Source organism: Tachyglossus aculeatus, assembly GCF_015852505.1.
Source record: "Tachyglossus aculeatus isolate mTacAcu1 chromosome 12 unlocalized genomic scaffold, mTacAcu1.pri SUPER_6_unloc_1, whole genome shotgun sequence".
NCBI classification, from domain to species: domain Eukaryota; kingdom Metazoa; phylum Chordata; class Mammalia; order Monotremata; family Tachyglossidae; genus Tachyglossus; species Tachyglossus aculeatus.
Genome location: NW_024044828.1, coordinates 20,047,006 through 20,067,323, shown reverse-complemented (window position 1 = coordinate 20,067,323; position 20,318 = coordinate 20,047,006). Strand labels below are relative to the sequence as shown.

Here is a 20,318-nt window from a genome sequence, read left to right as displayed (position 1 = left end):
TGGGGATGAAGACCGTGAGCCCCCCGTGGGACCGCCTGATCACCTTGTAACCTCCCCAGCACTTAGAACAGTGCATTGCGCATAGTAAACGCTTAATAAATGCCATTATCATTATTATTGTTACTACCACTGGCGATTAACGACGATCCCCGGGGAGGGGAAAGAGTTGCTGGGGGGGGCCGGGAGCTCACTTTTCAGTTTCTTATCTTCTTTGAATTTCTTTTTCTTGGGCCCGAGGGGGTGACGCTGCTGCTCGTAGAAGGGGTCGTGGGTGGAGAGCAGGCCGGCGCTGTAGTAGTGGTACTGCTGCAACTGAAGAACGGGGAGGGGGCGGTGAGGTCGGAGAGCCCGGGGGGGAGCCTCTCCGCCCCCCGACCATGCAGCCGGGCCCGTGCTCACCTCCTTGTCCTTGCTGTACTTGCTCTGATGCAGCTTTCGGTACTTGTGCAGCCGCAGCATGTTGTGGAGCTCCTCCCGGCTGAGGTTGAGCTCTTCCTCCTCCTCTTCCTCCTCGTCCTCTTCCTCCTCCTCCTCCTCCCGCTCCTCTTCGCTCTGAGAGTCCTCGGGGTCACTGGACTCATCGCTCAACAGGATGCCCTAAAGGCGCGGGGGGGGAGGCGGCGGTCAAATGGGCCACCGAGGGCCCTCGGAGCGCCGTGCTTGGCAGCGGGGAGAGCCCGACCCGAACGCAGGCCCCTGCTCCCTGTCCTCGGGGGGCTCCCGCTTGGATCCCGTTTGTTCTTCCAATACCTTCCCTATTCCAATACCTTTTAGACTGTGAGCTCACTGTTGGGTAGGGACTGTCTCTATATGTTGCCAACTTGTACTTCCCAAGCGCTTAGTACAGTGCTCTGCACACAGTAAGCGCTCAATAAATACGACTGACTGATTTCCTCCGGCACCTGCCTCGATTCCAAGGGACCCGAATGGTGTCCTACTGAGAGCTCACCTCCTCCAGGAGGCCTTCCCAAACTGAGCCCCCTCCTTCCTCTCCCCCTCACCCCCCTCTCCATCCCCCGCGTCTTACCTCCTTCCCTTCCCCACAGCACCAGTATATATGTTTGTACATATTTATTACTCCATTAATTTTACTTGTACATATCTATTCTATTTATTTTATTTTGTTAATATGTTTTGTTTTGTTGTCTGTCTCCCCCTTCTAGACCGTGAGCCCACTGTTGGGTAGGGACCGTCTCTATATGTTGCCAACTTGGACTTCCCAAGCGCGTAGTACAGTGCTCTGCACACAGTAAGTGCTCAATAAATACGATTGATTGATTGGTGGCCGGAGTCCAGATGCCCTACAACTGGGCGGTGCTGTGGGCCCGTGCGCCGTGGAGCCCGGTGCTGCCGGTTGGCACCGAGGCCAGGCGGAATGGGGGGCTCTTTTTCCGGCAACGATACGACCGTGGAGCCCCCCGCGCCTCCGTGTACGTCATCCTGAGGATCACGGGATCGGCCCAGCCCTAGAAACGGCCTAAATGTATGCCGGATGCCTCCTTTCATTCGTTCATTCATTCAGTCGTATTTATTGAGCGCTTACTGTGTGCGGCACACTGTACCAAGCCCTTGGGAAGAACAGGGCGGCAACATATAGAGACGGTCCCTATCCAACGGCGGGCTCGCGTCTTCCAAGCCGTACCAGGAACCGACCACAGAGCCTGGACCCCCGATGTCCAAGTCCGGTCCCCCTCTGGTCGGGATGGTTTGCCGGCCACTGGCTCTTAAGTCGATCGCCCCGGGGAACGCTGTCTGCACGGGAAGACGCGGACCCCGCCTCTCCCGGCCGCCGGCCTCTCTTACCTTCAGCCACTTTCTGCTCTTCTTCAGCTTGGAGAAGTTGTACAGGTTCGTTTTCTCCGACTTGGGCTCTGGAAAGGCGTACGGAGGAGAGTGGGGTGAGCGCCCTGGGATGAAGGGAAGGACCGGTCCGGGCCTCCCCATCCCCACCCCCCCCCCGCCGCCTTACCTCCTCCCCCTCCCCACAGCCCCTGTATATATGTTTGTACGGATTTATTACTATTTTATTTGTCCATATTTATTCTATTTCTTTTATTTTGTTCATATGTTCCGTTTTGTCGTCTGTCCCCCCCCTTCTAGCCTGTGAGCCCGCTGTCGGGTAGGGACCGTCCCTCGATGTTGCCACCTTGGACTTCCCAAGCGCTCAGTCCAGTGCTCTGCACACAGTAAGCGCTCAATAAATACGTTGGAATGAATCGTATTTATTTATTTATTTCAGTTGTACATATTTATTCTATTTATTTTATTTTGTTTATATGTTTTGTTTTGTTGTCTGTCTCCCCCTTCTAGCCTGTGAGCCTGTTGTTGGGTAGGGACTGTCTCTACATGTTGCTGAGTTGTACTTCCCAAGTGCTTAGTCCAGTGCTCTGTACACAGTAAGCGCTCAATAAATACGATTGAATGAATGAATGAATAGAACACTCCCAGGTCTATCCTTTTCCAGTCTGGTTGTCCCCTCCCTGCCTCTTTGCCCCCTATCCTGGCTGCTGGAAGAGGAGGAGCCTTTTAGACTGTGAGCCCACTGTTGGGTAGGGACTGTCTCTATATGTTGCCAACTTGTACTTCCCAAACGCCTAGTACAGCGCTCAATAAATGTGACTGAATGACTGACTGACTGACCCGGCTGCAGCACGCCGTTCAGCGAGTAGGAGTTGAGCGCGCCGGAGCGGCCGGCGGCGGAGGGTTCTCCAAGGAGCGAGCTGGGGGGCTCCTCCTTCACTTGGATCAGCGGGTCCCCGGACTGGGGCAGCAGGGGGTTGTCGTCCAGCCCGTCCTCGCTGTCATCGCTGCGGAGCCAAGGAGGAAACTGAGGCGGCGGCCCCGGGGCGGGCCGCCCGAGGAGGGAGAGAGAGGGTTTCCCGGGAGACGGGGAGAGGATGGTCGCGATCCGGCCCCTCGGCAGGCGGCGGGCTGGCAGAGGCGCCCAGAAGGCCGTCCTCAATCAATCAATCGTATTTATTGAGCGCCTACTGTGTGCAGAGCACTGGACTAAGCGCTTGGGAAGTCCAAGTTGGCAACGTATTGAGACGGGCCCTACCCAACAACGGGCTCACAGGCTAGCTCAGCTTGCTGTGGGCAGGAAATGTGTCTGTTGCTTAGAGAAGCAGCGAGGCGCAGTGGGAAGAGCAGACTGTGAGCCCGCTGTTGGGTAGGGACCGTCTCTATACGTTGCCAACTTGTCCTTCCCAAGCGCTTAGTCCAGTGCTCTGCACACAGTAAGTGCTCAATAAATACGACAATGAATGAATGAATGTTGCCAACTTGTCCTTCCCAAGCGCTTAGTCCAGTGCTCTGCACACAGGAAGCGCTCAATAAATACAGTTGAACGAATGAATGAGTCAGAGGTCATGTGCTCGAATCCTGGCTCTGCCAACTGTCAGCTGTGTGACCTTGGGCAAGTCACTTCACTTCTCTATGCCTCAGTGACCTCATCTGCAAAATGGGGATGAAGACTGTGAGCCCCCCCCCCGCCGCCCAGTGGGACAACCTGATTGCTGTGTGACTTTGGGCAAGTCACTTCACTTCTCTATGCCTCAGTGACCTCATCTATTACAACATATTAACAAAATAAAATAGAATATGTACAAATGAAATAAATAAACAGAGTAACGAATACGTACAAACATATACATATATACAGGTGGTGTGGGGAGGGGAAGTAGGCAAGGCAGGGGGGATGGGGAGAGGGAGGACAGGGAATATATGTACATATGTTTGTACGTATTTATTACTCTATTTATTTTACTTGTACATATTTATTCTATTTTATTTTGTTAATATGTTTTGTTTTGTTCTCCGTCTCCCCCTTCTAGACTGTGAGCCCGCTGTTGGGTAGGGACCGTCTCTAGATGTTGCCAACTTGTACTTCCCAAGCGCTTAGTCCAGTGCTCTGCACACAGTAAGCACTCGATAAATACGACTGAATGAATGAATGAACAATTGGCGGAGCCGGGATTTGAACCCCGGGCTCTTTTCCACTGAGCCACGCTGTTTCTCACTCGTCAGCTGGGTGACTTTGGGCAAGTCACAGAACTTCACTGCGCCTCGGTTCCCTCCTCTGTCAAATGGGGATGAAGACTGGGAGCCCCAGGTGGGACAACTGGATTATCTTGTATCCCCCCGCTTGCTCAGAACAGTGCTTGGCACATTGTAAGCGCTTAACAAATACCATCATGATTATGATGGTGAATACTCGGGCCGATGAAGCGTGGGTCGGGGCGGGGGGCCTCTCCCTCCCTCCCCAGCTGGGCCGGCCCTTACCTGGAGATGCCCTGTGCTCAGAACAGTGCTTGGTACGTAGTAAGCGCTTAACAAATACCATCATGATTATGACGCTGAATACTCGGGCGGATGAAGCGTGGTCGACAAGGGGGGCCTTTCCCTCCCTCCCCAGCTGGGCCGGCCCTTACCTGGAGATGCCCCGTGCTCAGAACAGTGCTTGGCACATAGTAAGCGCTTAACAAATACCATCATGACTATGATGCTGAATACTCGGGCCGATTAAGCATGGTCGACGGGGGGCGCCTCTCCCTCCCTCCCCAGCCGCGCCGGGCTTTACCTGGAGATGCCCGTGCTCAGAACAGTGCTTGGCACGTAGTAAGTGCTTAACAAATACCATCATTATTACGATGCTGAATACTCGGGCCGATGAAGCGTGGGTTGGTGGGGGGGCCTCCCTCCCCAGCAGGGCCGGCCCTTACCTGGAGATTCCCGTGCTCAGAACAGTGCTTGGCACATGGTAAGCGCTTAACAAATACCATCATTATTACGATGCTGAATACTCGGGCTGATGAAGCGTGGGTTGGTGGGGGGGCCTCCATCCCCAGCAGGGCCGGCCCTTACCTGGGGATGCCCCGTGCTCAGAACAGTGCTTGGCACGTAGTAAGCGCTTAACAAATACCATCATTACGATGCTGAATATCCGGGCCGATGAAGCGTGGGTCGGTGGCGGGGCCTCCTTCTCCAGCCGGGTCGGCCCTTACCTGGAGATGCCCCGTGCTCAGAACAGTGCTTGGCACGTAGTAAGCGCTTAACAAATACCATCATTATTACGATGCTGAATACTGGGGCTGGTGAAGCGGGGGTCGGGGCGGGGGGCCTCTCCCTCCCTCCGCGGCGGGGCCGGCCCTTACCTGGAGATGCTCCGGTTGAAGACGGCGGAAGTCTGCCGCAGGAACTGATCCAAGCGCAGGGCCCTCTCCAGGTACTGCAGGTAGAGGGGCTTCGCCAGTTCCGGGCAGCGGCCATCGTCCCCGGCTCCCAGCTCCGAGGCCATAGAACACAGCTCTCGTCATGCACGGGGGTCTCCAAACACGCAGCTGGACGGGAGGGAAGACAGGGGCCGAGCTGGAGACCCCCCCCGCCCCGCCCCACCATCCCGTGCCCCCCCAACCCAATCTCACACTGAGCCCCCACCTTCCTCTCCCCCTCCCCGCGGCACCTGTATAGATGCTTGGACAGATTGACGACTCTATTTTACTTGTACGTATTTACTCTTCTATTGATTTTATTTTGTTCATTTTGTTGAATGGCGACTCAATGAATGAATGAAAAGGAGGCACTCAATAAACTATTTTATTTTGTTAATTTGGGTGAATGATGTCAAATGGCGACTGAATGAATGAATGAAAAGTAGGCACTCTTATTTTGTTAATTTTGTTGAGTGATGCTGAATGGCGACTGAATGAATGAATGAAAAGTAGGCACTCAAACTATTTTGTTAACTTTGGTGAATGATGTCGAATGGCGACTGAATGAATGAATGAAAAGTAGGCACTCTATTTTATTTTGTTAATTTTGGTGAGTGATGCTGAATGGCGACTGAATGAATGAATGAAAAGTAGGCACTCGAACTATTTTGTTAATTTTGGTGAATGATGTCGAATGGCGACAATGAATGAATGAAAAGTAGGCACTATTTTATTTTGTTAATTTTGTTGAGTGATGTTGAATGGCGACTGAATGAATGAAAAGTAAGCACTCAAACTATTTTATTGTGTTAATTTTGTTGAATGATGTCGAATGGCGACTGAATGAATGAATGAAAAGTAGGCACTCAAACTATTTAATTTTGTTAATTTTGTTGAATGATGTCGAATGGCGACTGAATGAATGAATGAAAAGTAGGCACTCAATAAACTATATTATTTTGTTAATTTTGTTGAATGATGTCGAATGGCGACTGAATGAATGAAAAGTAGGCACTCAATAAACTATTTTACTGTGTTAATTTTGTTGAATGATGTTGAATGGCGACTGAATGAATGAATGAAAAGTAGGCACTCAAACTATTTTATTTTGTTAATTTTGTTGAATAATGTCGAATGGCGACTGAATGAATGAATGAAAAGTAGGCACTCAAACTATTTATTTTATTTTGTTGATTTTGCTGAATGATGTTGAATGGCGACTGAATGAATGAATGGAAAGTAGGCACTCACTAAACTGTTTATTTTATTGGGCCTATTCATTTTATTTGGTTTATATGCTTTGTTTCATCATCTGTCTCCCCCTTCTAGACTGTGAGCCCGCTCTCGGGTAGGGACCGTCTCTAGATGTTGCCGACTTGGACTTCCCAAGCGCTTAGTCCAGTGCTCTGCACACAGTAAGCGCTCAATAAATATGACTGAATGAATGAATCTCACTCCCCACCCCGCCCAGGCGGCAGACAGGCTTGGGAACTGCAGTGGGGCAGAAGGAGGCCGGGACCCCTGGAAGAAGAACTGTGGCATTTATTATTATTATTAATAATAATAATAATAATAATGGCATTTATTAAGTGCTTACTATGTGCCAAGCACTGTTCTAAGCGCTGGGGAGGTTACAAGGTGATCAGGTTGTCCCATGGGGGGCTCACGGTCTCAATCCCCACTTTACAGATGAGGTAACTGAGGCCCAGAGAAGTGACATGACTTGCCCAAGGTCACACAGCTGACAGTTGGCGGAGCCGGGATTTGAACCCATGACCTCTGACTCCAAAGCCAGGGCTCTTTCCACTGGGCCACGCTGCTTCTCACTTGCCTGCTGTGTGACTTTGGGCAAGTCACTTCACTTCTCTGGGCTTCAGTGACCTCATCTACAGAATGGGGATTTAGACTAAGATTAGAATAATAATGGCATTTAGAACAGTGCTTTGCACATAGTAAGCGCTTAATAAATGCCTTCATTATTATGGGGGACGTGGACTTTGTCCAACTCATTTAGCTTGTCTCTACTCCAGCACTTAGTACAGTGCCTGGCGCATAGTAAGTACATAACACATATCATGAAAAATAATCTACTCTGAAGGCAGCTGATGCTCTTAGAGCTCATCCTTAGATATTCACGGGCATAATAATAATAATAATAACGGCATTTATTAAGCGCTTACTACGTGCAAAGCACTGTTCTAAGCGCTGGGGAGGTTACAAGGTGACCAGGTTGTCCCCCGGTCTTAATCCCCATTTTCCAGATGAGGGAACTGAGGCCCAGAGAAGTGAAGTGACTTGCCCAGAGTCACCCAGCTGACAACTGGCGGAGCCGGGATTCGAACCCCTGACCTCCGACTCCAAAGCCCCGGCTCTCTCCACTGAGCCACGCTGCTTCTCTGCTGCGAGCTTACTGTGTACGGAGCGCTGTACCACCCGCTCGACTGTACTAAGCGCTCAGAGCAAACAAACTGGCACAGCCGGGATTAGAATTAGAATCCCGATCCTCCGTGCCCTTTCCCGCTCGGCCATGCTGCTTCTTGGGAAATTTGGAGCTCCGGGTGCGATGCCCTCTTTATTCCGGGAGGTTTGGAAATGCCCACGGTCCGAGTCGGCGGGGGATTTTCCCAGCAGTCCCCAGGGGCCCGCGCTGGCCGTGGGGAGGGCGGCGGATTTTTCTGGAGGAACGGGGAATGGGACACTTCTTTCCGCTCGTCTTCCCGGCCTCAGTCTACCGAGCCGCGCTGCGACGCAGTGCGGCCTGGTGGGTAGAGCTGGGTTCCAATCCCGCCACTCTTCTAGACTGTGAGCCCACTGTCGGGTAGGGACCGTCTCTATATGTTGCCAACTTGGACTTCCCAAGCGCTTAGTACAGGGCTCTGCACACAGTAAGCGCTCAATAAATACGACAATGAATGAATGAATATGTTGCCAACTTGTACCTCCCAAGCACTTAGTCCAGTGCTCTGCACACAGTAAGCGCTCAATAAATACGATCGAATGAATGAATGAAAGTACAGTTCCCTCATCTGTAAAATGAGGATGAAGACTGTGAGCCCACCGTGGGACAACCTGATCACTCTGTACCCTCCCCAGCGCTGAGAACAGTGCTTTGCACATAGTAAGTCCTTAACAAATGCCATTATTATTATTATTATTGAAGGAGCGTGGCTCAGTGGAAAGAGCCCGGGCTTTTGGAGTCAGAGGTCATGGGTTCAAATCCCGGCTCCGCCAATTGTCAGCTGGGTGACTTTGGGCAAGTCACTTCACATCTCTGTGCCTCAGTTCCCTCGTCTGTAAAATGGGAATTAAGACTGTGAGCCCCCTGTGGGACAACCTGATCACCTTGTTACCTCCCCAGCGCTTAGAACAGTGCTTGGCACATAGTAAGCGCTTAACAAATGCCATCATTATTATTATTATTATTGAAGCAGCGTGGCTCAGTGGAAAGAGCCCGGGCTTTGGAGTCAGAGGCCATGGGTTCAAATCCCGGCTGCGCCAATTGTCAGCTGGGTGACTTTGGGCAAGTCACGTCACTTCTCTGGGCCTCAGTTCCCTCATGTGGAAAATGCGAATTAAGACTGTGAGCCCCCTGTGCACTTTAACAAGTTACCATAATGATAATGATTGTTACTGTCATTATTGTTATTGTGAGCCCCATGTGGGACAACCTGATCACCTTGTTACCTCCCCAGCGCTTAGAACAGTGCTTGGCACATAGTAAGCGCTTAAATACCATTATTATTATTATTATTATTATTATTATCATTATTATTATTACAGAGCTCTGCCCAGAGTAAGCACTCAGTAAATACGACTGACTGGCCCACTAGCCGCTAGCGTTTCTGCTGGAGGCAGGGAGGGCAGGGGAAGAGGAAATCAGTGAGACACCCAGTAGTTGGGAGTGGCTACCTACTAAGTGCTCCGGCCCGAGAGCCGGTGGTGGAAGAGAGCGAGGCGTTTTTTGGATTATCTGTGCGTTTCAGCTCTTCGCTGAACCCAGTCTTCCTTCCCTTGAGATAATCCATCAATCATCCGGGGTATTTAGGAAGCGCTTACTATGTGCGGAGAGCCGTACTATTTATTTCTTTTAACGTCCATCTCTCCCTCCAGACTGTAAGCTCGTCGTGGGCGGGGAATGTGCCCGTTTACCGTTACATTTTACTCTCCCAAGCGCTCAGCACAGCGCCTCGCACACGGTAAGCACTCAGTAAATACCACTGAACGAACGCACTGAGCGCGGGTCTGAGACGAGTCGGCCGACGCGATCCAAGCCCCCGCGGTGAGGGAGGCGGCCGCTGAAATACGTTCCAGAAAGGGGAAATGGCAGAGAGCAAGGAAGTGTCCGGAAGAGCGGGGGGCGGGGTGGCCGTGCGTTCATTCAGTCGTATTTACTGAGCGCTTACTGCGTGCAGAGCACTGGACTAAGCGCTTGGGAAGTCCAAGTTGGCAACATAAAGAGATGGTCCCTACCCAGCAGCGGGCTTACAGGCTAGAAGGGGGAGACAGACGACAAAACATATTAACAAAATAAAATAAATATGTCCAAATAAAATAAATCAATAAATAGAGTAATAAATCCATACAAACATATATACAGGTGGTGTGGGGAGGGGAAGGAGGTAAGGCGAGGGGGGATTGGACTATTCCGGTGCTTCAAGATACCGCTTGCATCCTGCGGCCTGAGGCTCCTCAATAGTCTGTCCCAAAACTGAGCTCCCCGGCTGGCTGGAATGATAATAATAATAATAATAATAATAATAATAATAGCATTTGTTAAGCGCTTACTATGTGCAAAGCACTGTTCTAATCGCTGGGTGCCAAGATGGCATGATTTAACCGGGCACGTGGTAGTGCCCCAAGGCATCACCTCTCTCCCCCTCCATCTGACCCAAACCCTGCACCCCCAACAGCCCAGGAGCTGATGCTTGCTCCTTTTTCATGGTATTTGTTAAGCGCTCACTACTATGTGCCAGGCACTGTACTAAGCGCTGGCGTAGAGCCGAGCTAATAATAACGATGATAGCATTTGTTAAGCGCTTACTATGGGCGAAGCACTGTTCTAAGCGCTGGGAGGGATACAGGGTGATCAGGTTGTCCCCCGTGGGGCTCGCGGTTTTCCTCCCCATTTTCCAGATGGGGTCACTGAGGCCCAGAGATATGGTATTCGTTAAGCGCTATGTGCCAGGCACTGTACTAAGCACTTAACAAATGCCATTATTATTGTTATTATTATTATTAAGCGCTGGCGTAGAACCAAGCTAATAATAATGATGATAGCATTTGTTAAGCGCTTACTATGGGCGAAGCACTGTTCTAAGCGCTGGCAGGGATACAGGGTGATCAGGTTGTCCCCCGTGGGGCTCGCGGTTTTCCTCCCCATTTTCCAGATGAGGTCACTGAGGCCCAGAGATATGGTATTCGTTAAGCGCTATGTGCCAGGCACTGTACTAAGCACTTAACAAATGCCATTATTATCATTATTACTAAGCGCTGGCGTAGAACCAAGCTAATAACAATGATGATAGCATTTGTTAAGCGCTTACTATGTGTGAAGCGCTGTTCTAAGCGCTGGGAGGGATACAGGGTGATCAGGTTGTCCCCCGTGGGGCTCGCGGTTTTCATCCCCATTTTCCAGATGAGGTCACTGAGGCCCAGAGATATGGTATTCGTTAAGCACTATGTGCCAGGCACTGTACTAAGCACTTAACAAATGCCATTATTATTGTTATTATTATTACTAAGCGCTGGCGTAGAACCAAGCTAATAATAATGATGATAGCATTTGTTAAGCGCTTACTATGTGCGAAGCACTGTTCTAAGCGCTGGGAGGGATACAGGGTGATCAGGTTGTCCCCCGTGGGGCTCGCGGTTTTCATCCCCATTTTACAGATGAGGTCACTGAGGCCCGGAGATATGGTATTTGTTAAGCGCTATGTGCCATGCGGACCGCCCCTGGGGATCCATCTCTCCCCTCGGCCTCGGGGGCGGCTCTGACCGGGAATTCTTCCTGGATTTCCCCCAGAAGAGTGACCTTGGGCAAGTCACTTCACTTTTCCGGAACTGGCCACGCGGACCGCCCCTGGGGATCCGTCTCTCCCGGCTCCGACTGGGAATTCTTCCTGGATTTCCCCCAGAAGACGGGGGCCTGGAGCAAGGGATCGGAGGCCCATTCGGCACCACCTCAGGTGGTCGGAGCTCCGGGAGGGCGGGGGGCCGTGGAGAAGCGTTGCCCAACTTCTCGTTTTGGAAAGCTTTGGTCTTCCTAATCGCTTAGTACAGTGCTCTGCACACAGTAAGCGCTCAATAAATACGATTGAATGAACGAATGAATGAATGTTTGCGCATCTGTTTTGCCCCAGAGGTTAGGGTTCATTCATTCATTCATTCAATCGTATTTATTGAGCGCTTACTGTGTGCAGAGCACTGTACTAAGCGCTTAGGAGGGTTCGTTTTCTTACTAATTAGCCCCCGGAAAATCTCCCCTATGCATTCCGTAAACAGAGCCTGGAGAAAGAGAGCCCTGCAGTGGGGTTTTTGGGGAAGGATTTTGGCCGTGAGCTGGACTTTAATAATAATAATAATAATGGTATTTATTAAGCGCTTACTATGTGCCAAGCACTGTTCTAAGCGCTGGGGAGGTTACAAGTTGATCAGGTTGTCCCACGGGGGGCTCCCAGTCTTCATCCCCACTGTACAGATGAGGGAACTGAGGCACCGAGAAGAGAAGTCGTGGCTCAGTGGAAAGAGCCCGGGCTTTGGCATCAGAGTTCATGGGTTCAAATCCCGGCTCCACCAACTGTCAGCTGGGAGACTTGGGGCAAGTCACTTCACTTCTCTGGGCCTCAGTTCCCTCATCTGGAAAATGGGGATTAAGACTGTGAGCCCCCCCGTGGGACAACTTCATTCATTCATTCATTTAACCATATTTATTGTGAGCTTACTGTGTGCAGAGCACTGTACTAAGCGCTTGGGAAGTACAAGCTGGCAACAAGTTGGCAACTTAATCACCTTGTATCCTCCCCAGCGCTTAGAACAGTGCTTTGCGCATAGTACACGCTTGATAAATGCCATTATTATTATTATTATTACAACAATAAACAGACACATTTCCTACCTACACAACTAGTCTCCAGTCTAGAGGAAAAGACATTAATATAAACTGCAGTTATTATAACAAAATGATAAGAAGAAGCAGCGTGGCTCAGTGGAAAGAGCCCAGGCTTGGGAGTCCGAGGTCACGGGTTCAAATCCCGGCTCCACCCCTTGTCAGCTGTGTGACTCTGGGCAAGTCACTTCACTTCGCCTCAGTTCCCTCATCTGTAAAACGGGCATGAATAATAATAATAATAATGGCGTTTATTAAGCGCTTACTATGTGCAAAGCACTGTTCTAAGCGCTGGGGGGATACAAGGTGATCAGGCTGTCCCACGGGGGGCTCACAGTCTTCATCCCCATTTTACAGATGAGGGAATGAGGCGCAGAGAATAATAATAATAATAATCATGATGGCATTTATTAAGCACTTACTATGTGCAAAGCACTGTTCTAGAGAGAGAAGTGACTTGCCCAAAGTCACAGTGACTCTGTGCCTCAGTTCCCTCGTATGTAAAATGGGGATTATTATTAATAGCAATGCATTAAAACATGGTATAATAATTTTAATAGTAATCTTGATAATTGGGTTATTTGTTAAGGGCTTATTATGCGCTGGGTGCCGGGGTGGATGCAAGCAAATCGGGTTGGACACAGTCCCTGTCGCACATGGGACTCATCGTTTGAATCCCCATTTAACAAATAAAGAAAATAATTACCGATTTTTTTTTGCACACTTGCCAGATACCATTAACCTCTCTGTGCCTCAGTTACCTCATCTGTAAAATGGGGACCGTGAGCCCTCCGTGGGACAACCTGATCACCTCGTAACCTCCTCAGCGCTTAGAACAGTGCTCTGCACATAGTAAGCGCTTAATAAATGCCATTATTATTATTATTACTAAGGGCTGAGGTAGGTAAGCCAATTGGGTTGGCTACAGTCCCCTGTCACAGGTGGGCCCACAGTTTTAATCCCCATTTTACAGGTGAGGGAACTGAAGCCCAGAGAATAAAAATAATAATGAAGGTATTTGTTAAGCGCTTACTATGTGTTAAGCACTGTTCTAAGCGCTGGGGTAGATCCAGGCTAATCAGGTTGGACACTATTTATTTTACTTGTACATATCTATTCTATTTTATTTTGTTAATATGTTTGGTTTTGTTCTGTCTCCCCCTTCTAGGCTGTGAGCCCGCTGTTGGGTAGGGACCGTCTCTAGATGTTGCCAACTTGGTCCTCCCAAGCGCTTAGTACAGTGCTCTGCACACAGTAAGCGCTCAATAAATACGATTGATTGATTGATTGGATACAGTCCCTGTCCCACATGGGGCTCACCGTCTTAAAATCCATTTTCCAGGTGAGGGAACTGAGGCCCAGACAAATCAAACGACTTTGCCCAAGGTCACCCCGCAGACGAGGGGTGGGGCCGGGACTCGAACCCAGGTCCCCTGACTCCCAGCCCGGTGCCTTCTAGTAGGCCACGCTGCTTCGGGCCCGCAGGGTAGCTTGGCATCTATTTCACTCCACCACCCGGAAGGCGTGCCGCTCGGGAACGAATGGGATGATCCTGCCTTCGGTGGTGTGGCCGAATAAAAAAATAAGTGGGACTAATAATAATAATAATTGGGGTCGAACCGATGGTACTGCCTTCAATCATGAGGCCGAACAATAACGTGGGACTAAAAATAATAATAATCGGGGTACTTGGGATCAAATGGGATGGTGCTGACTTCAACCGTGAGGCCCAATAATAATTAGTGGGACTAATAATAATTGGGATATTTGGGATCGAGTGGGATGGTACTGCCTTCAACCGGGAGGCCAAATAAAAATTAGTGGGACTAACAATAATAATAATTGGGATATTTGGGATCGAGTGGGATGGTACTGCCTTCAACCGGGAGGCCGAATAATGATTAGTGGGACTAACAATAATAATGATTGGGATATTTGCGATCGAGTGAGATGGCACTGCCTTCAACCGTGAGGCCGAATAATTATTAGTGGGACTAACAATAATAATAATTGGAATATATGGGATCGAGTGGGATGGTACTGCCTTCAACCGTGAGGCCGAATAATAATTAGTGGGACTAACAATAATAATAATTGGGATATTTGGGATCGAGTGGGATGGTACTGCCCTCACGTGAGGCCGAATAATAATTAGTGGGACTAACAATAATAATAATTGGGATATTTGGGATCGAGTGGGATGGTACTGCCTTCAACCGGGAGGCCGAATAATTATTAGTGGGACTAATAATAATAATAATTGGGATATTTGGGATCGAGTGGGATGGAACTGCCTTCAACCGGGAGGCCGAATAATAATTAGTGGGACTAATAATAATTGGGATATTTGGGATCATGTGGGAAGGTACTGCCTTCAACCGTGAGGCCGAATAATAATTAGTGGGACTGATAATAATAATTGGGATACTTGGGATCGAGTGGGATGGTACTGCCTTCAACCGTGAGGCCAAATAATAATAATAATAATGGGGCTGATAATAATAATGTTTGGGGTACTTGGGATAGGACGGGATAGTAACGATGGAATTTGTTAAGCGCTTACTATGTGCCAAGCACTGGATGGTCCTGCCTTCAACCGTGAGGCCGAATAATAATAATAATAAGTGGGCTAATAATATTAATAATGATTGGGGTACTTCGGGTCAAAAGGGATAGTCCTGCCTTCAACCATGAGGCCGAATAATAATAATAATGTGGGCTAATAATATTAATAATGATTGGGGAACTTGGGGTAGAAAGGGATGGTCCTGCCTTCAACCGTGAGGCCGAATAATAATAATAATAAGTGGGCTAATAATATTAATAATGATTGGGGTACTTGGGGTCGAAAGGGATGGTTCTGCCTTCAACCGTGAGGCCGAATAATAACAATAATGTGGGCTAATAATATTAATAATGATTCGGGTACTTGGGGTTGAAAGGGATGGTCCTGCCTTCAACCATGAGGCCAAATAATAATAAGTGGGCTAATAATATTAATAATGATTGGGGTACTTGGGGTTGAAAGGGATGGTCCTGCCTTCAACCGTGAGGCCGAATAATAATAATAGTAATGTGGGCTAATAATATTAATAATGATTGGGAAACTTGGGGTCGAAAGGGATGGTCCTGCCTTCAACCGTAAGGCCAAATAATAATAATAATAATAAGTGGGCTAAGAAGAGTAATAATGATTGGGGTACTTGAGGGTCGAAAGGGATGGTCCTGCCTTCAACCGTGAGGCCGAATAATAATAATAATGTGGGCTAATAATATTAATAATGATTGGGGAACTTGGGGTCGAAAGGGATGGTCCTGCCTTCAACCGTGAGGCCAAATAATAATATTAATGTGGGCTAAGAATATTAATAATGATTGGGGTACTTGGGGTCAAAAGGGATGGTCCTGCCTTCAACCGTGAGGCCGAATAATAATAATAATAATAATGTGGGCTAATAATATTAATAATGACTGGGGAACTTGGGGTCGAAAGGGATGGTCCTGCCTTCAACCGTGACACCAAATAATAGTAATAATAAGTGGGGTAATAATATTAATAATGATTGGGGTACTTGGGGTTGAAAGGGATGGTCCTGCCTTCAACCGTGAGGCCAAATAATAATAATAATGTGGGCTAATAATATTAATAATGATTGGGGTACTTGGGGTCGAAAGGGATGGTCCTGCCTTCAACAGTGAGGCCGAATAATAACAATAATAAGTGGGCTAATAATATTAATAATGATTGGGGAACTTGGGGTCGAAAGGGATGGTCCTGCCTTCAACCATGAGGCCCGATAATAATAATCATAATAAGTGGGCTAAGAATATTAATAATGATTGGGGTACTTGGGATCAAAAGGGATGGTCCTGTCTTCAACCGTGAGGCCGAATAATAATAATAATAATAATGTGGGATAATAATATTAATAATGACTGGGGAACTTGGGGTCGAAAGGGATGGTCCTGCCTTCAACCGTGAGGCCCGATAATAATAATAATAATAATAAGTGGGCTAAGAATATTAATAATGATTGGGGTACTTGGGGTCGAAAGGGATGGTCCTGCCTTCAACCGTGAGGCCGAATAATAGTAATAATAAGTGGGCTAATAATATTAATAATGATTGGGGTACTTGGGGTCGAAAGGGATGGTCCTGCCTTCAACCGTGAGGCCAAATAATAATATTAATGTGGGCTAATAATATTAATAATGATTGGGGTACTTGGGGTCGAAAGGGATGGTCCTGCCTTCAACCGTGAGGCCCGATAAGTGGGCCTGGGCACTGTAAAATGGGGATTAAAGACTGCGAGCCCCCCGTGGGATGACCTGATCACCCTGGATGTACCTCAGCGCTTAGCACAGTGCCATAACGTAACAGTCAGCTGTTAAATGGGGATTAAAGGCCGCGAGCCCCATGTGGGACGACCTCATCGCCCTGGATGTACCTCGGCGCTTAGCACAGCGCTGGGCACGGAGTAAGCATTTAATAAATACCGTAACAGTCAGCTGGAAAAGGGGGATTAAAGGCCGCGAGCCCCACATGGGACAACCTCATCACCTTGGATGTACCTCGGTGCTTAGCACAGCGCTTGGCACAGAGTAAGCGCTTAATAAATACCATAACAGTCAGCTGTTAAATGGGGATTAAAGCCTGCGAGCCCCACATGGGACAACCTCATCACCTTGGATGTGCCTCGGCGCTTAGCACAGCGCTTGGCACAGAGTAAGTGTTTCATAAATACCAGAACAGTCAGCTGTTAAATGGGGATTAAAGGCCGCGAGCCCCATGTGGGACAACCTGATCGCCTTGGATGTACCTCGGCGCTTAGCACAGCGCTGGGCACGGAGTAAGCATTTAATAAATACCGTAACAGTCAGCTGGAAAAGGGGGATTACAGGCCGGGAACCCCACGTGGGATGACCTGATCGCCTTGGCTGTACCTCGGCGCTTGGCACAGAGCAAGCGCTTAACAAATACCTTAATAGTAATAAGTCATCTGTAAAATGGGGATTAAAGGCCACGAGCCCCACATGGGACGACCTGATCGCCTTGGATGTACCTCAGCGCTTAGCACAGGGTAAGCGTTTAATAAATACCATAACAGTCAGCTGTAAAATGGGGGTTAAAGGCCGCGAGCCCCACGTGGGACCACCTGATCGCCCTGGCTGTACCTCGGCGCTGGGCACAGATTAAGTGCTTAACAAATAACACAACAGTAATAATAATAATAATAATGAGGGTATTTGTTAAGCGCTTCCTGTGTGCCCAGAACTGTGCTAAGCGCTGGGGGAGAAACGAGGTCAGCAGGTCATCCCACGTGGGGTTTACGGTCTTCATTCCCATTTTCCAGATGAGGTCACTGAGGCCTAGGGATAATAATCAGCTGTAAAATGGGTATTAAAGGCCGCGCGAGCCCCACGTGGGACGACCTGATCGCCCTGGAAGTACCTCAGAGTTTAGCACAGTGCTTGGCACAGAGTAAGCATTTAATAAATACCATAACGGTCATCTGCAAAATGGGGATTAAAGGCCGCAAGCCCCACGTGGGATGATCTCATCCCCTTGGATGTACCTCAGCGCTTAGCACAGCGATTGGCACAGAGTAAGCGTTTAATAAATACCATAACGGTCAGCTGTAAAATAGGGATTAAAGGCTGTGAGCCCCACGTAGGACAACCTGATCACCCTGGCTGCACCTCAGCGCTTAGCACAGCACTTGGCACAGAGTAGGAGCTTAACAAATACTATAATAGTAATAACAGTCAGCTGTAAAATGGGGATTAAAGGCCACGAGCCCCACGTGGGACGATCTGATCACCTTATAAGTACCTCAGTGTTTAGCACAGCGCTTGGCATAGAGTAAGCATTTAATAAATACCATAACAGTCAGCTGTAAAATGGGGATTAAAGGCCGCGAGCCCCACGTGGGACGACCTCATCGCCTTGGATGTACCTCAGCGCTTAGCACAGCGATTGGCACAGAGTAAGCATTTAATAAATACCATAACGGTCAGCTGTAAAATAGGGATTAAAGGCCGCGAGCCCCACGTGGGACAACCTCATCGCCTTGGATGTACCTCAGCGCTTAGCACAGCAATTGGCACAGAGTAAGCGTTTAATAAATACCATAACAGCTGTAAAATGGGGATTAAAGGCTGCGAGACCCATGTAAGATGACCTGATCACCCTGGCTGTACCTCAGCGCTTAGCACAGCCCTTGGCACAGAGTAGGCGCTTAACAAATACCATAATAGTAATAACAGTCATCTGTAAAATGGGGATTAAAGGCCACGAGCCCCACGTGGGACGACCTGATCACCTTGGAAGTACCTCAGCGTTTAGCACAGTGCTTGGCATAGAGTAAGCGTTTATTAAACACCATAACAGTCAGCTGTAAAATGGGGATTAAAGGCCGCGAGCCCTGATCACCTTGGCTGTACCTCAGCACTTAGCACAGTTCTGGGCACAAAGTAAACGCTTAACAAACACCATAACAGTCAGACGTAAAATGGGGATTAAAGGCTGCGAGCCCCACGTGGGACGACCTCATCACCTTGGCCGTACCTCAGTGCTTAGCACAGTGCTGGGCACACAGTAGGCGCTTAACAAATACCATAATAGTAATAACAGCTGTAAAATAGGGATTAAAGGCCGCGAGCCCAACGTGGGACAACCTGTTCACCCTGGCTGTACCTCGGCGCTCAGCACAGCGCTGGGCACAGAGTAACCGTTTAATAAATATCATAATACCTAGGATTAAAGGGCCGCGAGCCCCACGTGGGACGACCTGATCGCCCTGGCTGTGCCTCAGCGTTTAGCACAGTGCTGGGCACATAGTAAGCACTTAACAAATACCATAATAAATAGTGATAACAGTCAGCTGTAAAATGGGGATTAAAGTCCGGGAGCCCCACGTGGGACGACCTCATCACCTTGGCTGTACCTCGGCGCTCAGCACAGCGCTGGGCACAGAGTAAGCGTTTAATAAATACCACAATAGATGTAAGATGGGGATTAAGGGCCGCGAGCCCCACGTGGGACGACCTGGTCACCTTGGCTGTACCTCAGCGCTTAGTACAGTGCTGGGCACATAGTAAGCGCTTAACAAATACCATAATAGTGATAACAATCAGCTGTAAAATGGGGATTAAAGGCCGTGAGCCCCACAGGACCTGATCGCCCTGGCTGCACCTCGACGCTTAGCACAGCGTTGGGCACAGAGTAAGCGCTTAGTAAATACCATAATAGATGTAAGATGGGGATTAACAAACATCATAAGAGAAGCAGCGTAGCTCAGTGGAAAGAGCCCGGGCTTAGGAGTCAGAGGTCATGGGTTCAAATTCCGGCTCTGCCAATTGTCAGCTGTGTGACTCTGGGCAAGTCACTTCACTTCTCTGGGCCTCAGTTCCCTCATCTGGAAGATGGGGATGAAGTCCGTGAGCCCCCCGTGGGACAACCTGATCACCTTGTACCTCCCTGGCGGTTTGAACAGTGCTTGGCACATAGTAAGCGCTTAACAAATGCCATCACTATTATTATTAAAGGCTGCGAGCCGCACGTGGGACGACCTAATAATAATAATGATGATGATGGCATTTATTAAGCGCTTACTATGTGCAAAGCACCGTTCTAAGCGCTGGGGAGATTACAAGGTGATCAGGTTGTCCCACGGGGGGCTCACAGTCTTCATCCCCGTTTTCCAGATGAGGTCACGGAGGCCCAGAGAAGTGAAGTGACTTGCCCAAAGTCAACCCGCTGACAATTGGCTGAGCCGGGATTTGAACCCACGACCTCTGACTCCAAAGCCCGGGCTCTTTCCACCGAGCCATCGCCCGGGCTGGGCGCTCAGCACACAGTGAGTGCGGACCAGATGATGATGATGAGTGCTGGCTCTGCCCGCTTGTCGGCTGTGTGACTTCGGGCAAGTCACTTAATTTTTCTGTGCCTCGATTTACCTCCTCTGTAAGACTGAGCCCCACATGGGACGACCTGATCACCT

At 49.1% G+C, this 20,318-nt stretch overlaps 1 protein-coding gene across 2 annotated transcripts in view; it reads right to left on the bottom strand.

Annotated features, from left to right (window-relative positions):
* The window catches only part of INO80 (INO80 complex ATPase subunit), a 74,791-nt gene that overhangs the window by 49,373 nt on the left and 5,100 nt on the right, over positions 1-20,318 (bottom strand). For both annotated transcript variants that reach the window (XM_038741289.1, XM_038741290.1), the window contains exons 2-6: positions 5,154-5,339; positions 2,641-2,807; positions 1,804-1,871; positions 400-597; positions 192-312 (exon numbers count right to left, since the gene is read on the bottom strand). In XM_038741289.1, the coding sequence (XP_038597217.1) occupies positions 192-312; positions 400-597; positions 1,804-1,871; positions 2,641-2,807; positions 5,154-5,296 (697 nt within the window). In that variant the 5' untranslated portion in view covers positions 5,297-5,339. The remainder of the gene's footprint in view (positions 1-191; positions 313-399; positions 598-1,803; positions 1,872-2,640; positions 2,808-5,153; positions 5,340-20,318) is intronic.